At 36.5% G+C, this 21965-nt stretch overlaps 3 protein-coding genes and 1 long non-coding RNA gene across 5 annotated transcripts; 2 read left to right on the top strand and 2 right to left on the bottom strand.

The window, feature by feature from the left end:
* The first annotated feature begins 340 nt into the window (after positions 1-340).
* LOC143444210 (histone H2A.V) lies at positions 341-2461 on the top strand. Its single transcript, XM_076943367.1, has 5 exons — positions 341-479; positions 818-895; positions 1381-1494; positions 1616-1745; positions 1933-2461. Exons 1-5 carry the CDS (start codon positions 477-479, stop codon positions 1992-1994), a joined length of 387 nt encoding a protein of 128 aa, XP_076799482.1. The 5' UTR covers positions 341-476; the 3' UTR covers positions 1995-2461.
* A 1449-nt stretch (positions 2462-3910) lies between these two features.
* On the bottom strand, positions 3911-8204 carry LOC143444209 (N-lysine methyltransferase setd6-like). The gene is made up of 7 exons (XM_076943366.1): positions 7712-8204; positions 6675-6898; positions 6157-6299; positions 5531-5599; positions 5135-5290; positions 4886-5027; positions 3911-4488 (listed from the first exon to the last, which is right to left on the bottom strand). Exons 1-7 carry the CDS (start codon positions 7945-7947, stop codon positions 4088-4090), a joined length of 1371 nt encoding a protein of 456 aa, XP_076799481.1. The 5' UTR covers positions 7948-8204; the 3' UTR covers positions 3911-4087.
* A 201-nt stretch (positions 8205-8405) lies between these two features.
* On the bottom strand, positions 8406-21965 carry LOC143444208 (protein transport protein Sec24A-like). Of its 2 annotated transcripts, none has more exons than XM_076943363.1 (21): positions 21791-21965; positions 21132-21587; positions 20820-20959; positions 19739-20330; positions 19092-19243; positions 18624-18733; positions 18241-18365; positions 17500-17697; positions 17118-17224; positions 16770-16911; positions 16345-16514; positions 15850-16023; positions 14511-14565; positions 14219-14377; positions 12561-12733; positions 12087-12198; positions 11801-11979; positions 11349-11501; positions 10725-10922; positions 10419-10522; positions 8406-10218 (listed from the first exon to the last, which is right to left on the bottom strand). In XM_076943363.1, exons 1-21 carry the CDS (start codon positions 21879-21881, stop codon positions 10107-10109), a joined length of 3702 nt encoding a protein of 1233 aa, XP_076799478.1. In that variant the 5' UTR covers positions 21882-21965; the 3' UTR covers positions 8406-10106. The 2 variants fall into 2 exon arrangements, with proteins under 2 accessions (XP_076799478.1, XP_076799480.1); XM_076943365.1 differs by having other exon boundaries at positions 11364-11501; positions 21791-21964.
* On the top strand, positions 14593-15336 carry LOC143444211 (uncharacterized). The gene is made up of 3 exons (XR_013113691.1): positions 14593-14795; positions 14911-15094; positions 15199-15336. It is a non-coding gene; the product is annotated as an uncharacterized LOC143444211 (long non-coding RNA).

Here is a 21965-nt window from a genome sequence, read left to right on the forward strand (position 1 = left end):
TAATTCAAAGTAAGAATGAGACGGTCTGCCGCAGTGGTAAAGCCAAAACCGCTGTTAAATGTGTCAAATCGGTATAGATTAAATCCAGTTGGAACATGTTTTAATCCTCTATTGGCTGTGTGTCGTCTTTGGTCTTCCGAGTAGGCCTAAAAAAGCTGTAAGCCGTTAAAAAGCTCGCGGCGGGACGATAATTTCCTTGTTTGAAATCTTGCCAGCAAGGAGGGAGAAAAAAGCAAGATATAATAAATACTACGAGGGCTATCACATCAAAACAAATTTGGGGATTTTAAGAAAGCGCGGGAAACTTGCCTCGTAAAAATCTGAGCGCGGTGGTTTGAATAACAATCCCGACGACTTGATTGGCTAAAAAGACTGTGACGTATAGCGCGAGAGAGAGGAACGTTTTTTTCCGGTCAGGTGACGCGTCATTCTACGTCAGACGTACTCGCAGTAAGAACGCAGAAGACAAAGACAAAATGGTAAGTTCTTAATCTTAAAATATTGTTTGGAAATGGAAGCCATCGACTGGAAAACTCGCCCTAATTAGTTGCAGCACATCGTTGTGATTACTGGCATGTGTTTAGTTTAGCTTAAAATTTTCAAATGGCCAAGTAAATACAGTTTGAAATATTCAGAGAGATACTGCCCGAAGCCTCTTTTAGGAGTGTTTGTTTAAATGCGCTCCCTGTATGTATTTTTAACTGCGCAATAGCGCGATTGAGCTTTGGCAAATGGGCTTGGCTTCTACTAACTCAGGATTTGTATTTGGCATAGTGTTTTGGTAAATTTTACTCTGACCAAGTATTTCATGATGTAGGCTGGTGGAAAAGCTGGTAAAGATTCTGGAAAAGCAAAGGCTAAGGCAATTTCGCGTTCAGCGCGCGCTGGACTTCAGGTATGCTTTTATCATTTATTTTTGTACCGTATGTATGTTTCATTTTAACTTGATTTTGCGCTAGGCTATGTCCAATTTTTTGTTACAAACCATTTGGCCTAAATACTACATCTTTGGTAGGTGGATATGTTTTAATTCTGCCCTTATCGAGATCAATTATTGAAGTATTATCACGTCATAATTTCTTACTTTTTTACCTCAAAAGCCCTCATTCCATTACCATTCGGTAGTTTAAAAGTAAGGGGCCCTGATAGTTAGGCTACTGGCATTGTAAAATTCGGGACTGAATTGCGGTATTCCATAAACAGATAAACGTGTTGTTATGCTATATGTCACAAATGATGATAAAATGCCTTCAAAGTTCCATGAAAAGCAATGATTTTATTGTATTCATACCCTGATGTGACATTTATGACATGATTTTTGAGTACAGTATCTTAAATTGCATGTTTGCAATACCTTAGTTTTGAAAATATTATCTTCAGTTTCCAGTTGGACGTATCCACAGACATCTGAAAACAAGAACAACATCACATGGACGTGTTGGAGCAACTGCTGCTGTTTACAGTGCAGCAATCCTTGAATATCTTACAGCCGAAGTACGTAACCATTATGACATTCCATTACCGGCCGTACAGTGGTTTTCAAGATTTTTCATGGGTGCTTTATTAAGGCCAGGGCTGGCCCTGATTGGTTTGTAACTTAGACCATTTTTCTCAGGTTTTGGAGTTGGCAGGTAACGCAAGTAAAGATTTAAAAGTGAAAAGAATTACCCCACGTCACTTGCAACTGGCTATTAGAGGAGATGAAGAATTGGATTCTCTCATCAAAGCTACTATTGCTGGTGGAGGTAAGTGCCATTTACACAAACTTTTATCGTCTACGTCTGATGTTATGTTTTTCTGGGCAATTTCGCTGAATATGATAAAGTCTAACATCCTGGATCATTCTGTGTACTTGTTAAGTGGGGCTAAATTTGACCTTTTGTACTGTGTGGAGTTAATTTGGAGTGTGTTTACAACTGTGCTTATTTTTAGGTGTCATTCCACACATCCACAAATCCCTTATCGGAAAGAAAGGTCAACAAAAGGCAGTGTGAGAAGTTGGCTTTGTTCATTAGCAGACATTTTTATAAGAATATGATTTCTTTGTTTGGGAAAGTGATATTGATGGGCAAAAGAACGATTATTTTGTAGTACACTGCCATTCCCCATTTGTCTTTTTTGGAGATGCGTATTGCACTGGGCTACTTACCTCCGTATTTGTAGCCGATGCTGTATAAAATTTGTAGCCTCACGATTTGCATTTCACCACTAGATTTTTTAATTGTTTGTTTCTGTTGATAACTTTACGTAGTATAGTAGCATACTGTACCGGGTTAGCACGGTTGTCTTGTCCTATGTTCATTTGATTGCATGTAAGTAATGTGTACTTTAGTTTGCCTTTTTGAAGTATTCCAGACAGATGTACAAGTTTTGTGTAACATCTCAACGCCAATGTCGCCAGCTCAACGAAACAGAACATTCATTGAATGTGTTTTACAAAAAATACAATTTTGCGATTTTACTGGTGATGTGTTTTTTTTAACCTCAGGTAACATTTGCAGACGTGTTAAATATAACCAGCTGAGGTTTGAAATAAAAATCTCACATAATTGCTTGCAATATCTACCGTGTTCTCTACACCAGTTTTTTCATTCAACAGGTGAAAAGCAGCTGATGTTGTTGCAACTCTTGATGTATGGCACGAGTGTAGTCTAATCACTAATCAGATTTATAATAGGTAAAATACCGCAAACGTGACATGTGTTGGTAGGATTCAGGCTATGACTAATACCAATTTTCATGCACACGACCATAATTAAGCAATTTTGGTGTAAGTACAGTATTAGCCAGAGAATCATTTTCTCGCTGTGCGTTGGTCTCAGTAAAAGTCATAACAAACATGCCAGGCCTAGGGGTGGTGATCGTTTCGGCCAGTAATGTTAGATACGTTAAAATTAAATTAATTGCCTTTCGCCGTTCTAAACATTAGACGTCTTTTGTTAACAAACTTATTCGTCTACACTAATTGCTGGTCTTCACCAGTCAGCCAAAGCCACCTTTCGCTTATCTGGTATGTGGAGCGAGGGCGTCCGTTCCGAATTATACACAAACTACTGGGGAAGACTTACACAGTGACATAAAGCGATGCATAAAAAGAACTTATATCTTCCCGAGTGAAAAAGGATAAACTTGTAAATATATAGTTTTTCAAAAAGTTTTAGCTTTTTTCAGCAAAAAGGTGATTATTTTCGACGATGTGTGTCTCGCGGTAACGCTCGCACTGTGGTGGGGCCTGGGTCAATATGTGTTCACTCGCCGTTTGAACCAGGAAGTTGAGTTTCCTGATTTTTCTATTAAAATGTCTTATTCCCAGCTAACCCGGAGTTTCATATCTTATGACATTATTGGTGTCGAAGTTTACTACATACGCATTAAAGAGTAAAGATACCGATAACAAAAATGGGTTCGAAACGTTGATTGACAGCATACAAGTTATTAATATAACAGCTCATACACACTCGATCATTCCGAGTATGTGGCGGACTAACAGATACTTAATAACAAGCAATTGATTTAGGGCCTATTGTTAACGGCAACATAAAACGATATTAGTATTTTGAAAAACGAAGTTTATGCCTGAAAGCTTGAAAAAACACGGAATTATTAAATAGGCTTGATTCCAACGACCACTAATGCAGACAGCATAGTACGACACGATGATCCACTGCAGTATTGTCTAGAAAATCACGAGTTGAAGTAATAATACCACCAATACAGCAGTTGAAACATTTAGTACGTACCAAACAAGCCTTTCTTTGAGAACTTTTCCACCTCCTGGACCATAAATCTTATTAATTATATCGTAAATGAAAGTAAATTTTTTCTAGTCTGTGGGCAAATGCTCATTTTGAGTAAAATTTGTAACCTCCTCAACCGTGTAATTTTCTTTTCTGGAAGCGCAGCGTTACACTTCAACAAAAATTGATGTGTATTTAAAACAAGGAGCAACATCTTTGACACACACTTAACTCATGACGGTGTAATATTTCACTGCAGTCTAATTAGGAATTACAGTTGATTACTTTTGAAAAATGATTAGTTAAATTGCAAGTAGCCTAATACAATTTGATGGTAACTAATTGTGAATTTAAGACTTATCCGTGCATGAAAGGTTAATAATAAGGGTTTCCAAGATTTTGCATTGACCGGAAACAAGTGTGTGGGCACGACTTTCTCTGCTTCCAGTATCTTTCTCAAGCATTGTACTATGATAGGAATTCAGCAGATGTTGTGCAACGTTTTCCAATAATCTTCGTTCTTTGAGATTCAATAACTTTGGGATTCTTGAAAATGACAACACGTCAAACTCGTTTTCATCCTGGTCGGAGTTCTCATCTGAGTCATCTGTGTCCCATTCATCGTCGTTCTCCTTATAATCCATGAACTGCGTTTCCTCCATGGGGAGGATTTTGAAGAGCAGCTTAAATTCTGCGTAACTGAGTATTCCGCTCAGACCAACCGCAAGTGGATAACAACTGTCCAAGTTTCCTACGAAAGTGTTTATTTCAAGGTTTTAAAAAAAATCGTTTTTAAAAGTCCATTTTAATTAAACCTTTACGCCAATTTTAGCGTTTACTATTTTTTACTCAACAACTGTCTAAAGATGTCACAAGGAGTGAGATAACATAAGTTTTGACCTGGCGTGACCTGTAACGGAGCCATTATAGTGGCAGCAAGACCTGTTATACAGTAAGTACCGGTACAGAGCACCAACAAAGTACTGAACTACTTTTTTGAAACGGTACCAAATACCGGTATCTTTGTTACATTTTCTGCCAAGTACTGGTACCGATGATGCTTACAAAGTACCGACTGCCCACCTCTGTATGCTGGGTTATGTAAGCAGCTCACTACTATTCAACAAATAAGTTTCAGGTGTACTCACTCTCATCTGCTAACCATTTGACTTTTTCCTCGAAGCATGGCCAGGAATTTGTTTCTCTTCTTATTACGGAGTAAATCGTTGACAAAGGGACTTCTACAGTGTCATAAATATTGTTGGGAAACTTTTCTACAAAACCGTACATCTGCAAATGTATAGAAAAATCAAGCTAGATCACATATATAGCCTGGAATTAAGCATATACATGCTTTACTCCTTTTATTTTGTTTAATACAAAATTACTGGGCTTACATGTAACAGTTGGTTATTTGAAAGTTGTCCGTATGTGTTAAAAATCTCTTCACCGCATTTTATATCTTTTACAGCAATCATGCTAAGGCAAGTTTCCTCAAATTCAAGTTGTGCATTGTTCTTAGCAATATGATTCAGTACATCAGCCAGAGGTACCTAAAATTAGCAAAAATGCCTTGTCAAAATGACCGCATTAACAAATAATACTACACCAATATAATGAAAACAATACTCTTAATAAAGTTTACACTTTATAATATACATATCTACTGGCAATTCGTGCAGTAACACCAAGTTCCACAACATACTGAGCAAAATGTGACATATCCCTATCTTTATTCCTTGTTGATTAGCACGAATGAGCTATACGAAAACTATCATGCAAATGTAACGAACCATAACAGGTGGGGAAGTATTTCCATCTTCCTGTGGTTCCGTGAAGCTGTATGCCATGACAAATGCCACCTATGCAACAGGTACATAGATTGAATCTTGGAAACAAAATATGACCAACTTTTTCCACATAAATTAGACATTTTAAAACAACATGTATATTTGTTAAATGTGTATATCAAACACAAACATATTAATCATTTTTCTTACTCTAAAGAACTAAAATTTCACAAGGGGCTTCAGGCCAAACCTATTTTTCATCGAGTTAGCAAACAATTGCAAAATGCCTAAGCTTATGAGTCCACAAGTGATTCTAAAAGCAAGGAATGGGGGCAAGAATTTTTTATAATTTTGAATAAAGAAATTAATTTCCATCATTTATTGATGATTGAATAAGATTCTTTTGTTCATCCTGGAGGAATTTAGATTAAAAACAATGGGCAAAATCAGCAGAAATTACGCATCTGTACCCTCATAAGCCAAAATCTGTTTCGATTTGGCATCCCTGCGAAATGTTAGCCTTAACCTAACAACCTAATTCTCTAGATTTTGGAAAACCCAACATAAATCCTAATTAAAATATATTTCACAGATTATGCAAGCACTAAAGTATATTAATCGAGTCTTACCATATGCTTATATAAATCAAGATTATGTATTTTCTCATTGAAACCCAACCAAGTATGTTCTTTAATGAAAGGCAATGCAATCTCGTTGAACTCGGTTTCAATCGATAAAAGATCCTGATCGACAGCCTTCGAAAGACCAGTTCCTAGAAAGTATTTCATATCACTTTATCTATTTTAAACTTTTACAAAACCGTAGAAAATGCAATACATTTTAACAAATGCAAAACTTTATAACTTGCTAGTAAGTATTTTTAAACACTTTGTAACAGATTTTTTTCATCTCTTAAAGCTCTGCATTTTAATCATAAAATGTTTATAACAACACTGTTTCATCACCACCACAACTAACCATATTAAATTATATGCACAACTAATAACGTCACCATCAAAACAATCTTTGATATTTTTGCTGAATGGTCTAAGAATGGTGCCAATGGGCTTTGAGCTGCACTGGGCAGTCCTACCCATGATTTTAGAAGGGGTCTGTAAAAGTAAAAGGAACTCTTTTTTATCCACACCTTTCAGCAAAGAATCCTTTTGTATCTTGCTCCAAAACATAGGTTGGTCCACGCAGGTGGTCGGTGGAACAAAGTTCATATAAGGTCGCCAGCGAGACGATGGATTTTTGTATTCAAACATTAATGCAAGAATTAATTTTACCCAACCACTGCCATTCAAATTTTGCTGCAGGGATGCAAGATGCGTCGATATGCTGCAATTTTCTTCCCAAAGTAATGAGGTCCTGCACTAGGAGAAATTGAAAATGACAATGCTTGGAAATTAGGTTCACTTTTATAACACAAAAATCTGCCATTATTTAATCTAAAATAAACCGTAACATGTCAGAAGCAACTATTTCAGTGGGATTTATCGCATAAATATACAAATTTATCACACACAAACATGCAATGATAAGTGCAAAATGTTGAGATGTGGTCATATAGAACAATGTTTTGATATAGTGCAAAACCATTTTAAACAGTTTGGTTTATGTACAAATGCCGATCAGAAGAGTAAAGTCTGTATACTGGGTTTTTATCCTCGACATAATCAAGACGGTTATGAGAATAGTACCAGTATACAATAAGATAATTTTAGCTGTTTGGGGTCCATTTCAAGTTAGATTTAGATTAGAAGGAAGATTTAGGTTATAGGCCATAGTGGAAAGTTTGGCAGCTGCACGCACATCAAATTTTTTATCTTTACGTTGATTGATATTAAGCAAAGAAACCTTAAATGCAAATTCATAATAAATAAACAAAGAACTGACGCTTCCGTGCACGCCATCACTCCAAAATTTTTTTCACACACGATTTCTCGAAAACTGCCAGACTTTTCAATCAGGGTTATAGGTTTCTAAAGGTTAAACTACGGTATATTATAACATTCACTTTCTAACATCTTGTTATAACAACATTCATTTTTAACAACATTAGGTTAATAAAAAACTCTAAAACAGAGCTTTAAACATACTATTTTTCTTCAGTAAAATAGTGACAGCCAATCCCAAACTGAACAAAAATGCACCAAACATGCTGCACATTAATTAACTTACCTTGGGACACTGAATAGCACTTCCTCTTTCTTGATATCATCTTTAGCCAGCAAACCATACCTTGCACAAGAGCCCGTTTTCGTCATCAACACTTTGTCGGAGATAATAAGCTGTTCTTTATTCATCCATTCCATAAACTGTGGTAAAATTTTGTTGTCATTTTGCTCAGTGTTTCTATCTGTTACAAGAACTCCATGTTTGGGTCGTTTTGCATCGGCTTCTCCGTTGCTTTCCATTAAGCGCCAATAACAGTATCAAACAACCTGCAAAAAGCGTACGTGCGATGAAAACATTGCGGGGAAAGTCAAACTTTTAAGTTTAGAATTGAAGCTTGGTCCAGGTTGTACGTCTAATGCAGCGCCTGTACTAGTCTACTACCGAATCTAAGATTATACGAGTCACGAGCCTACCGTCTCTGCGGCTGAGAGCTAAACTAGTTAACTGGTAATTGACTCAATACATCACGACGTGCCCTATTTGGAGTTTTATTCCTGTTCTTTTGGCATCGTTGCTTAACCCACAGGCATAAAATCAACCACCTTCTCCAGACTACAATATTGCTCTCATCCTTCATTTTAAGCACGTGTCTTCGCGTCAATAAATTGTGACGTTTCGCCAGCTGATTTTCGTCGTCACACCTGGCTCATTTCATAAACACCATATTTTTAAGTTTTAAAAAGGACAAAATTACACGTTTGATTTGGTCTCTTTATTTGCCATTTTAAGGCTTCATATACGACAGTGTGAGACGCATAGCCTAAAGCAATAAACACGAAATTTTAACAATGACAACGATTAGTTTAAAACTACACCAGATAGCACTGTTCATAGAGATTAAAAACAATCGGCATAATTTATTTATTGATTCCACTTTAATGAGCTGTCAATTGCAAAAGTTTAGGCAAAACACAAGCCCGTATGCAGTAATACATATTACGGTGTACCTCAACACACACAGATATATAATGGTGTGAAGCACATTGAATACTACGTTAGACCTCAGTAGTATGGTGGTTCATAGGAAATGCGTCGGGAACGAAAACAAATTTCCCTCAAAACGTTGCATTTTTACCTCGGTACAAGCGCTAAACTTGTACAGATCAAATCAACATTGAAGTTCGTTCAAAATCTAAAAACTTTGCACGAATAAAAAGGCCCCAGGCTAGACACATTGCTGTGGGCATCTTATCAATTCTTTCAATCACAAATTTCATAAATAGGAAGATCCAGGTCTAGCACAAGGTATTGACATTAATGACAGAAAGAATAAGACAAAACAGCAGGAATTTGCAACTTGCAGATAATACACAAAGTGCCAGGAAAATACGAGTTGAGAAAAGCCCAATGGTACTAGCTGCAGGTTGCTGGAAAATACGGTACAACATTTGATTTGGCATCAATTTTTCAGTGTCATCATTTATCCAATAATGTTTTTGTGCATAGCATAGAATTTGCACATTAACAGAAGAGTCACAAAATTTGTCAATGGTATTCTTTGAGAAGTGAGGATTTCTTTCTGTTGGTGAGTACGGTAAAAAAGTGAAAAAATTAAGGCTAAATAAATAGCAGAAGAAACGTCGAAAAAATGTAATGTTTGAAAAAGCAGCAATCAAATGGTTGTTTAAGACAAAAGATGAAAAACAGATGTTAGAAGTCTCTAGGTTATGCACATAGTTTACAAGAATTACTTTAGGTGGACATTTAGGTTAAGATAACATGCAAGTGGGTAGCTACTAAGAAACACATTTAAAAGGATTAGAAAAAAGAAATAAATAAAGTCTGAATTTATACTCTACTGACTAAAACAATTTTTATTTAAACACATACTAATTATAGTGAAGCGTAAATTATTAATACTTTACTATTACCAATGAATTACGAACTTAACTAAAATAAAATTCTGGTAGTTACATTACTTTCCAAGTTTTGAATTTAAAATTTTTACAAACATTTTTAATGTGGAAAAATTTGTGTCAATTTATAACAAGTGACGTCAGCACATTTCGATGAACTTTTCTCGCATTTAAAAGAGAAAATATCATCAATGTATTCTACAACCACACTTATCTTTTCAAGCAGGGCAAATTCAAATTAACAGCACAAAACATTGCAAAACAGATGAATCTATACATTAAGCAGCACTATGTAAAAATACTAAATACTAGGTCCCGCATAGCTTTTACACCCAGCAACATATTACGAACGTTGAGTTCAAGATACCATTTGATGTTGACCATCTGGACAATTTTGACTGGGCTCCTGGCCAGTAAGCATCAGGGTAGATAAAACATTGCTTTGATCAGTCGAAATAGAAATTGTAAGCAAGGCATTCAACATCCAACTACAGTCTTCTTTCATACCTGGGCCATTGTAAGCACTTGCCAGTAAGCTAGAATCAGTTCAACTGCTTCTGGACATGCATGATGAATTCTTGGTATGACATAGCTGACTCAGTTCGATCTTGGAAAAGGTGGGAAAAGAATAAAATCTTTTCTCTCATATCGTCCCTGTTATGTAATAATGGCATAAATGCGCGTTGTTAACATTGTTAACAAGAAAATAATAAGATCATAAAAAAAATAGAATTCATGCGTGTACAGAAATAGCAATGATCATTAGATTTATAATTTGTCAGTAAAAAAATTTCTGCAAATAATCATGAATTACGTTTGCAGTCAATACTAACAAAATGCATTCCAGCCGTTACCTTATAACCCGGATAGGGGCGTAGTGGGGCCTGCTGCCTTGCAGCCAATCCACAAATGTATGAAACATTTCAGATTGTGGGTTCTTGAGCTCGGGGATAGAATACTGAAAAATTTTTATTTTTGAAGCCTATGATTTTGTGATGATGGTAGTTAAATATTATTGGATGTTATGAAATAATAAATATATGCTCAAATTGCGCTGAAACAATGTTTAACATTTCACTCAAGGTTGGAGATGAAAATAGCTCCATAAACTTTACTTGTAGTATAAAACCGAGGCTTTAAACAAGCATGCGAATAATCACCATAGGTTCTTCAATATTGCTGAACTGTGGGGCTCCAAGAACGTTGTTGATGAAAGAACGACTCGTTTGGCGTCCAACGAGAAGATACATCCTCCACCCACAATCAAGGAGGAATGCTCCGGTCTGCAAGATCGACTCTGCCGAGAGCGGGAGGATGTTTGGCTGAGGGACTTCCTTTTCGAATACAGTGATGGCTCCCTGGAGGACAATTTTTCATTATCGCTCGGAATTGTGACAATTTCTCAAAATGAAACATTTACACCAGATTACTGTGCAACAATATTCTTTGATGGAAACTCTTTAGCGGGGTTTATTCAAAAAGAAATTTTATTGTGCAAACATCCTATTAAGTTACAATGACATAGGAATAACAACACGTCAGCTGTCAGCAAACGAAGCTGTTGCCAAAGCTGCAATAAGCATCAAAATGCTGCCACATACGGTTCCTTTGAAATTGCACCCATGTGAAAGTAATATACATACTCACTTGATGAACTTTTAATTTCGATAATAAGTAATATTGAGAGATAATACTTTCAACTAAATCAGCAAAAGAGAGTTAACACACAACAAATTAAGCCCATGGGTGCAATAATGTGGTTACAGTCACATATATTCAATTACTTGTACGACTCGTACTTCATCATGAAGATCATCAACTCTGTAAAGATCTGGATGAACTCCTTGGAGGAGATAAGACGCAGGCTGCATCTTCAAGTTAACCATTGAGAAGACTCGGTCGTCCAACTTTGTGGAAACACCCATACGGAATGCGGGCTGGAAAGATATTTGGTTATAAAATTATCAGCGGTCATCAGTTGAAAGGTTAATGCAAAACGCGACATGCACTTTCGTACTGAAAGACCAAGACACAATTGCACTTATGTAGTACAATGAAGCGTCGTTATAGTGCAATCATTGGCATCTCTGACATGTCATTGCAAAAATAGTGGAAGTTTAGTTGTATCGAGGTTTAAAATATAACCACTTGAGACCAAAATGTTGACAGTTATGACTGATTTGCAGTACAAATACAAGACCATATCCATTATAGATTTCAAATAAATCTTGCATACATGTTTTAATACACATTGCATGTAGAGTGGCATCAAACGTAGGCAGCGTGGCACGTAAACACCGCCAGTTGTCATTCCTTGTGGCAGGGTGTCTTTGTATGCCTTCAGTGGGTCTATCACTGCATTGAGCAAAGCATCCCTGGCGTCAGCAACTGAAGCTGTGACTGACCTATCGACACCTATGTAAAAATGGAACATGTTTATTTTTGAGGATAACAACCTATAAAATGATTCTTGTGGAGAAAAAATTAAACTTCACTTTAATCGCTGGGCCATGCCCGCTCACCCATTTTTGACAGTAATGCAACAACAGCAATGCAATCGACCGAATTAAGGACTTCAGCTGGAGATTTAACAACGGGTAGGCACATTGTGTGGACACGAATACGTCTCTCGCCCTAGAGATTACATATATGTTGCGGAATTAACTTTGCAATATTTTTATGAAATAAAAGCTAATTTGTAAGTAATATTGTACACTGAATAACTGAGTATCCAAAGTTATTGGAAACAACGTTACTTCTATACTTTAGTGAAATAGCAAAGAAAAACAACAACAATAAAAACTGTTTATTATTTAACATACCTACAAAAGGAATCATGTACATGCTAATGTTTTCTACAATGCACATTATCTTAACATCCACAAAGTTATTCTTACAAACAGTACATCAGAAAGAAGTTACACATAAGTCAGCCAAATAGCATATTACAAACAGAAATCATTAAAACAACCATAAACCCTGTATGAGCAACTTACCTTGCTTGTGGTGTACAATAGGGCTGCTTGGAAGCAGGCAGAACTCATGTCTTGTAGTGGATCTTCAATAGTCAAGTTAACGGCATAACCGGAGTCTGGATTGACGTTTGCCAGTGATAAAAGGTCAGTTGATCGGACAAAGAAGTTCCCGTGAAATGTATGGACGCCAATACCTGAAAAATTTCAGTTTGCCAATGTTATGATGTGGGTTTATGCAATTTCTTTGGGCTGGTTTCTATTATTTCTTGTTCCTGCAACTATCATGGGCAAGGTTTCTTAAATTCCTTCAACGGTCTCTAATAGTTTATACTTCTGCAACTACATATAAAAATTAGCAGTTAGTCTTTAATAGTTGAAGTGTCTTAAAATTTCTTAGCGATTGCCAAAGTCAAACCATAAAAACCTGATCATAGAAATTGCTTATATTCAACTTAAACTTATTCTTTTTTTTATCTGTTCTGTAGCTTCATACACTTGGAAAATATTTGTAATATCTGATGTTTGTTTGCTGGGTAGGACACTGATAAACGCAAAATTAAAAACAATGCTATTATATGTTCTTTTTTCACTTGACTCTGAAGTTAGCACAACAGCAAATAATCAGATAGAACGATTACATTTTGTCCCATGTTAAAATTGTTTTAAGTGACCAATGCTTCCTTGGGTAAATACAAAATGTGAAGACCACTTCACACAACATTTTGTATTTCTCTCACATGTCTGTGCATTCTTTTTGTCTTTCGAAGTGTGAAGTTTTCCTAATAGTTCACTTGTGGAGAAGGTTAAATGGGAGGGTTTGACCTGGGAGTCAGGAGTCTGGGATGGGTTTGACCTCTGCTGAGTTTTGTTCAGAGTTAAACTTAAACTTTGGTTCTTATTTTTAAAGCTGAGTTATCGGGAAAATTCAAGCAGAACAGGGAAGAAGCTTTTGCTGTGATCTTGTTTACAAACAAGCAATGGAGGAAGAAAATGTAAACTCCTTAGCGGTGATAATGATTTGATTTTTTACTTAAAACAGGCATGCACAACATACGGCCCGCGGGCCGCATGCGGCCCGCGAAACCTTTTCATGCGGCCCACGAGATATTCCGTGATTTCGCTCATTCAGGCATTTTCTCCACGGTTACAGTTACATAATCAACGAATCCGATGCTTTACCGCCGCTAAGCGTTAAAAACAACTATTTACTGTAGTGCGAGAGGCAACCGTCTCTTGACAGTAACCATATTCTCAACGATATCTCTTATTCAACGGTTAATCGGTCACATTATATAAAGTAGGCTACACGTTAGTTACAACAACGTTAGCACGCGGCCCGCGAAAAATATTTTTTCGCTAAAACGGCCCATGTACTGTTTTGAGTTGTGCATGCCTGACTTAAAACATTAAAAATTTAAATAAAATTAAAATATTTTCTACGCATATAGATGCATTTAAATGTTTTGCACAAGTGAGTGAGGTCAATCATACAATCGCATCCAAATTAAGGCCTGCATTGGAAGTAGTTACGACATAATAACCCTTCAATACTCAATCCTACTATAGGTGCACATTTGTAAACTTGACCTGATAACTACTACATTTTTGAACCAGTGAATGATAACTGAGTAATGATTTTTAAGTAATTGACTGATTGATACCTGATTAAAGAAACCTACCTTTTGTGCACCGTATTCTCATCACAGACTCAAAACCAATTTTCCGAGTTAAGTACCGCTGCAGATCATGAGACAGCCGCTCGGCCTCCATTGGATTATGCTTGACGTGAAGTGACGGGTAATAATGCAGGTCCCCGGCGGAAAACCGCGACGAACAAGCTTCAATGACATAATAAGTTGAGTACTATAAAATATTTCTTACCGGCTTCACAAAGGTGATAGCAGGTGTAGAATATGGTAAAATCTGGACGAAAATATATCAGCATCTTGTAAAGGCATTCAATCAACTTACATAGAGTTGCAATGTCGATGTAAAGGGAGTTGAAGAAGAAGAAATCAACGGCAATCTGGATATAAGAAATTTCAATTAAAATCCTGTTAAAACACGCCATGATGAGGGCAACCAATTTTTGACCTTAAAATAGAGAATTCTAACTTTAAAACTACGCGAATTTTGACTTTAATTTGACCTATAAACTTCCTGTATCACTAGGAGGCAAAATGATGACACAGTAAGTTACTATGCATTGTACAATCAAGCACTAGTTAAATGAAACGTCGGTGTTATGAATGAAAGGTAAGACCAAGAGCCAAGTAAATAACAAGTTTATTCGCAAAGAATGTCAAATATAAACATTGGGTATTGAAATTATACTTGACCATTAAGTATTGTTAATGTGAACTTTCTTAAGGTTTCCTTCAGTGATGGAAACACAAGTATTATTGGACGTGACAAGTCACTAACGGCTAAGTCCAAAAGACCAAGCCCAAGTTAAGACAGTTTAATTACGTTACCGAGTCAAGTCGGTCATGTTCATCAAGTTAAATCCAAATCTTGAAGCAAGTCACAATAAACTATTTACCTTTTGTTATACTGTAAGTTCAGTTCATAATAAGTGGTAATATTCTAAATACCCGTGATGTAATTATTATAGGCATATTAATTGTTTAATTTTACCCATTTATGACGTTTTTTGTAGGATCAATAGAATACGTTGCAGTGTGATTTTTGAAGAAAGTGTTTCACAGGAAATGAACCAATTTTACACCGACTTGAATTAATTTGGTGCTCGAATCAAGATAGCCGACATTTTCAAGTCAACAAAGGTCGATTAAAGTTGAAACAGAAAAGCACAAGTCATGTCGAGTTTTTAGAAAAACCTGACTCGAATCAGACTCGAGGTAAGTCAATGACTCAATTAGTCTTTCCATCGCTGATTTCCTTCCTTTGTCATTTTTATTCTTAAAATTAAGGCACTTCTTTGCACTAACACAAACATTGTGAATTTTGAAATGATAAGTAAAAGTGTGGTGAAACATATTCACTTTACACTTTCATGCATAGGGCATGTGACATCATTTTTGTCGTATTTAATTACAGCGTGGTAGTTAACGAGCTAAAAACATTAGCTTTAACGGGAAGTTTTACAAAAATCTACTAACAAATTCAAATAAAAAAGCTCAGAAAGAAATTCTGACCTAACATATCATTTCAGCTTCAACTATGATTTCGACTTTAATTGAAACTTTTACATTTGGTTGGCCTAGTCAAAACCTTCAATTAAATAAGCTATTAAATACGTTGTTCAATTGCTACGCTGGTCCTAGAAAAAAAGTTCAAACAACCAGACCTGATGTGCTGAGCAATCTAGGGCCATTTTCTTGTAGAAATCAGTGGCGGGGTTCAAAAGCGCAGTTGGCGTCTCCCCAGCTCTCTTATTGGGGTCTTCTCTGGGTTTCACTGACCCTGGTCCAGCATTAGGGATCGATTGTTGAAACACAGTCACCCTACCACCTGTTGCCGTCTAAACATGAAACAAATAGTCATATTAAGAAAAGTCAAGCTTCAAATAGAAACCGATAATTAATTAATCATTACTGAAATATGATGTGACTGTTTTATGTTACAAAAAAAATAATAATCAACTATACTTTCTTATCGTCTACGTACAGAAACCTGATAAACTTTTTCACAACACATTAAGTTTGTTAAAAGGATTCAGACCGTTTCCTGACAATATGTTGTGGTGTGAAAAATTGTCCACAGCTTTCGGAAAAAGTCAAATTTGTTGGAAGACTCAAACATTTCATAAGTTTAATTTTGAAAATAAATCTATGAAAACTACCATGAGCTTTTTGGCAACTTCCAAGGCTGCTCCAAGAGAAGAATATGTGTCTCCTTCTCCCTCGTAGTTCAAATTATGAATCAACGGCAACTGTTGAAGCAAATCCTCGACTAGATCTCTGCTTTCTCTGAGATTTACCAGAAGGTTCTCCGGCGTAGGAAGAAATACATCTGAAGCACAAAGTTTAAATTTTCCATGTTTACAAAATGTTACGTGTAGTTCTGCAATCTATTGTTTAGTTTAAGAGCACTGCACTAATTGTTGGGCATATTTGTATTAAAATAAATCAGTAGAAATTTCCGTAGTTTTAAAAGCTGCATGCAAAACCCAGCAGCGAAATATACATGCAAAGTATGTACATTGTAGTTAGAGTATCGGCATACTGACAATGCACAAATTAATTTCAATAATTTCAGAATTCTCACCGTCAATATCTGACACAATTATCATTTGTGGTTGCGGCAAACCCTCACTTAGCCGGTAGAAATGAACTGTCCCGTTGTATGTTAAGAAACCAATTTGAGTCCGTGCATCACCGGGCAGACTGTCAAGATGATCAAGCAGAGACTACAAAAGAAAATTGAAAATCAAGAAAACACATAAACCAGACATGTTTGAGCAATTAAATTTTACAAACTGAGCTTGGTGTCTGGAACAATGCTTCGTTGCGAAAACAAGTAAACCGACTTGAACATAGTTATGTTGAAAATTTTGATGCACTAATGTACGGTAATTGTACAAACTTTTTGGGTAAATATGTAACCAAGACTCACATCGCAAACAATTTGCAGATAGCCAGACTCAATAGCTGAATGTGAAACATCCATCAGGAAAAGATACACTGCAGGCTGCGGAGGTCGTAGCATGTACTCTTGCGGGGCTGTTCACATAACAAGGACAATATAAATTTACGTTTAATGATGAAAGTTTGCTGAGTAATAAAGTTAAGCAACAAAACACTTGTACATGCTTAAATATTTCCAAATTTTCCATTCTGTATGTACTTCTTAGCATTTTTATCAACAATAGAAAAGAGAAGCATATAAGCTAAATACTGCCATCAACACAAAAATTAACTGATTATTCTAAACACAAGTTATCTTATTTATTACAGCGATATACATGCATTGAAACAAAGTTATCAACAATAAATACCGATAAATTCGATGGTTGAATTTGTGCACTCAGGTCTTGTATGAGGTTGCCCATAGGTTTTATTCACAGGATGATGAAGAAATTCTTCAGGTGCCTCATTAACCGCAAAACACATGTTGCACCTCCACCGTCGCTCATCTAGGAAACTCACAAATGGGTTGATGTAGGTACGACACCTCTTGCATCTCACAATTGTTCCTGGATATCAATATTTTTTGTTTTGAAAGTTCCAAGGTTTTAAAGCAACAAGTCATTCAAAAGCAAATTAACTATTCACTTTTTCAGCAACGTAAAAACTTCATGTCACAAATTTAACAGACACAATTGGTGCAATGCATGTTATCCATCTACTACCATCACATGTCAATGTATAAAGTTATTGGTGGAAGATTTGTGTCACAGAGGCTAAGAAAAATCAACAGCAGAATGTGGTAGAAGTTCAAAGGTGAACTTTTTCTTAGTAACAGCTGAGCTTGCTTTGCTATATGTGAAAGCTTGTGTTGAGATAACAAAGCTAACGTTTCAGGTATTACTGCGTTCTGCCACTGCTTCCATTGTGCATATTTATGTAATAGTTATAAAAATACATGATCAAAGCATAGTTTACTTATGTTGAGCCAGTTCTAAAGCCACAGAAATTGTGGCACAGACCACAACCTTTGATAAGACAAAAATAAATGACTAACAATGGAGCGCTATACATAATAACTGACTGTCAGAAACATAATATAAAAAACATACCAGCAGATATCACAGGCAATGAGCTGAGATCTTTAAATGGATGGATTACAAGGCCAAGTGGTAACTTAACCTTATTCAACAAGCTCTGTGAATGTGGCATGGTTTTCAAAGTACATCGTAGCACACTGGAAAAATGAAATCAATTATGTACTGGTGGTGTTATCAGGAACCTCAAAGATTGTTTCTTTTCACTTCCTGATATTAATGACATATTAACAGCATCCCCCAAAGCCAATTGATAATGATTTATGGTCACAAAAACAAAGAACTTGCAAAACGTTATCATAATATTCTTTGGAACAATCTTGCTAATACATTAGTTTAAGAAATGAAACAAATAAACAGTGCAAGATTGCTAAGCTTGAAAAGATCAAAATGCTTACTCAGGATTGCAGTTCTTCCTGTCAGGAGGGATAAGCGTTCCTTGGTTAGTATTAGTCTCAAATCTTAGTGGTTGTTCAACTGGTTTGCGAAATGGTAATGCTCTAGTTTCCTTTAAAATAATGTGGATATAAGTTAATTATGTATACAGATAATGTTGTCTTCAGCATAGTGTGTATTGATACAAATTTATGAAAAATATCGCATTGTCATTTCCCTGGGTAAAAATACGTACAGTGTGTAAAATTGTGGTGAGGATTAAATAAAAATGTAAATACAGGGAAGACTCATTAGTCATTACCCTACTTGCTTTTTCTCAAAACTAGGATAAATCAAAGTAATTTTACAGGTTAATTACATCAAGTTTGGATAACCCACATTAACTTAATTGGTCTCTTCAGATTTGAGTAACTAACAAACTTCAATTGCTTATCACTTGTCAAAAACTAAAATTAGAATGATTTACTTACTTGCATTAGGTTAATGGGACGGTTTGCTTCACTCATGTCCATATTTGCCATAGAGTTTGTGATGTTGGACATGGCACCGGGATATGGACCGGGGGTAGGTTGTCGATTTGCAACAGAACTTGGCTGGTTCAGGACAGGGGCGTAAGCAGCAGCTATAAAGCAAGGGGCGATTAGATATCAGCACCGACATTAATTGAATTATTCTGACAAAAAACAAAATGATTTTATTTCTAAATTCACACATAGCAGCGCTTCCTGACTGCGCATGTATGCACTGCCTTGGGGTGTGATAAGTTATTGCTGGGACCTGTAGGTGCCTAATTTATCTTGAACAAGACTCAGGAGGTGTGAGTCTTGTTCAAGATAGATTAATTCCAAAATTGCCTTCAATTCACCCAGAAGTTGAAATAAAAAATATATCCGGAAGCACTGCCATAACAGTACTAGAGTCACAACAACAGCCTGATTGTCGTTTTGTTAATAGTTTAAAAACATTAGGAAGTTGTATATACTTTAAGAATATGCATATTAAATCCCAACTTACAACTGCTAATAAACCAAATATACCGGTGTATATACAGACAACTTCATATCATGCAGGCTACGAAAATATAAAATCTATTATATTTCAAAAACTTTACGCTTACATTGAGGAACAGCAGAAGAGCTTGGTGGAGTTGCATTCATAGATGATGCGACATTAGACATCGGCGGTGGTCTAACAACAGCTTGTGGTTGATATGGCTGACCAGGCAAAGGAGGTGGGGCAACGCCTACTCCTGAATGAGTAATTCCCTGGACACTACTAGATGGAGTGTATGGTTGGCCTGGCATTGGAGGTAGTGGTAGTCCAGCTCCAGATGGTTGTGATAACTGTGGTCGAGGTTGGGGCACATACGTTGGGCGAGACAATGGTGGTGGCACAGCAGTCATCTGCTGCCCCATTGCAGATGCCGGCCCACTCGATGGGGGGTAAACTTGTTCAGGAAACGGCGGAGGCTGCACTGAAGTTGGATGTTGGTGAGGAGATTGCAGGCTGTTGGGAGGAGGATATTGCTGCATTGCTGGGTCCGGCTGGGTACAAAACTGCGACGATGGAGGTTTAAACTGCTCGCCTTGAAACAGGGGATTGGTTATTGCACTATTTTGGACAGGTGTGGGTGACGCAGAGGCCACTTGCCCAGGTAGAGGTGGACCATACCCAAGTCCAGTGGATGGTGTAGAAGATCCACGCAGCGTCTGAATCATTTTTACAATTTTAACAAATGACCAAAACTCACACCTTTTTTCTTTTCTATGATTGTTTGTCTACTTAAAAGGCAAGTTTGCAAACGGTTTAACAAATATTTTAACAAAGTATGATTACATTTGAAATAATACTGGTATCTAAGAACTCGAATGGCCCAAAACTCAGTTTTTAAAAAAATCTTTCTCCTTAAAGCCAATATTTTCCTTCAAACTCAAGGGTAATTAACACTCAATGTAACTCATGTCCTTAAAAAGCACATGTTAACTAAACAAGCATATTAGTAAGTTCAAATGATAGAATTTGCATATTGGGACTCAAACTTCTAAGAAGTTAAATGACCTTCAAAAGTGGAATAGTTTCAAGTTTTAAAATGAGACGATACAAAATCATTATCATCAAGTTTTGGTTGATCAATTGCAACCTTTCCTATGAAAAAATTTAATCATACAGGCAAGACTGTAAGCAGCACAAATGGTCACCTGCTGTTGCCCTAGCAATGGAGGTGGTGGCATGCCAGCCCCACCAACAAAAGAAACAGGTTTAAATGCACCCTGAGTACGAGTTGCACTAGGCTGGATCATAGATGGAGGTGTGGACCTTGAACTTAAAGCATTTTGACCTAAAAATAAGAAATCAACTCGATAACAAATCACATTGAATTGAAAACAACAAGTAGTGTAATGCGCCATGTAAACAAATAAAAAGCATTAAAAAGCATTAAAATGCAATGCAACTAAACCGACATCACGATTTAAGCAATGCAATTGTGCAAGAATATTTATTGTTATCACCTTGCATGTTTGATGCTGGAGAATGCCTCGCTGGAGAACTAGATGGAGGTGGAGTGAAAGATTTTTGCAATGGAGGTTGACCAGCTAACGAGGAAGCCTGTAACACACCACGGACAGACGAGGAATGATCGCCGGAGTCAATCCGAGTTTGATTGCTTCCATGGAGGGGCATTCCCCCACCCATTGACCTTTGTACTGCAGACACGGAAGGCGGTCCTGGCATAGGGGGTTGGGACATAATTTTGAAGTTATCATGAGGGTTGCCAAAATGTTCTCTTGGTGGAAGATTTTGATGAGGATGTTGCGCAGCTTTCTGTCCAGGGAAAACATGACCTTGAGCATGCTCCCCATTTAACTGAGGATTTAAAACTTGCTGCCGATCATCGCCATGTCGGGATTCCCTAAACTCATTTTGATTGGAAGGTGGTGTGCCACGTTGAGGAGGTTGAAATGGATCTAAATGAAAATTAGCTGATAAAATTAAAGGCATAAACAATTAAACAGAAGCAAAAAAATATTAATCTACCATGCTCACATATTTTTTCAAAAAAACTAACCTTTGAAACTTATTCAATCACTCATTCTGTTTATTCTTTCTTTTAAGAATAAGATAAAGGCAAGCATTAAAAACTTATTATAAATATTTTATAAGAACTTACCATTCACTTGTTGACCGGCTAAGTTTCCCGTTGGTGCATGATTATAATTAGTTTGTGAAGTATATGGTTGATGTTGATTATGATATGCCATTTACATCTGGTTCAAGATTATGTCAAGCAGAGAAACAAAAACACATGCAACTGAAAGAAAAATCCTAACAAAAAAAACAAAAAC

The sequence above is a fragment of the Clavelina lepadiformis genome, chromosome 1, assembly GCF_947623445.1.
Source record: "Clavelina lepadiformis chromosome 1, kaClaLepa1.1, whole genome shotgun sequence".
Classification (NCBI taxonomy): Eukaryota; Metazoa; Chordata; class Ascidiacea; order Aplousobranchia; family Clavelinidae; genus Clavelina; species Clavelina lepadiformis.

Bases quoted from the DNA above. Each gene is read 5' to 3' on its own strand.
- LOC143444209 (XM_076943366.1), bottom strand. From the start codon at position 7,947: ATGGAAAGCAACGGAGAAGCCGATGCAAAACGACCCAAACATGGAGTT. The intron at 6,300-6,674 runs GTGTGGATAAAA...AATACTTTCTAG, and splicing joins AAAGGATTCTTTGCTGAAAG to GAACTGGTCTTTCGAAGGCT. The intron at 5,291-5,530 runs GTTCGTTACATT...TGCTAATTTTAG, and splicing joins ATACTTCCCCACCTGTTATG to GTACCTCTGGCTGATGTACT.
- LOC143444208 (XM_076943363.1), bottom strand. From the start codon at position 21,881: ATGGCATATCATAATCAACATCAACCATATACTTCACAAACTAATTAT. The intron at 20,960-21,131 runs GTGATAACAATA...TCTTATTTTTAG, and splicing joins TCCAGCATCAAACATGCAAG to GTCAAAATGCTTTAAGTTCA. The intron at 16,515-16,769 runs GTGAGAATTCTG...TTTGTGCTTCAG, and splicing joins AATTGTGTCAGATATTGACG to ATGTATTTCTTCCTACGCCG.
- LOC143444210 (XM_076943367.1), top strand. The intron at 1,495-1,615 runs GTACGTAACCAT...CATTTTTCTCAG, and splicing joins TTGAATATCTTACAGCCGAA to GTTTTGGAGTTGGCAGGTAA. The intron at 1,746-1,932 runs GTAAGTGCCATT...GCTTATTTTTAG, and splicing joins AGCTACTATTGCTGGTGGAG to GTGTCATTCCACACATCCAC.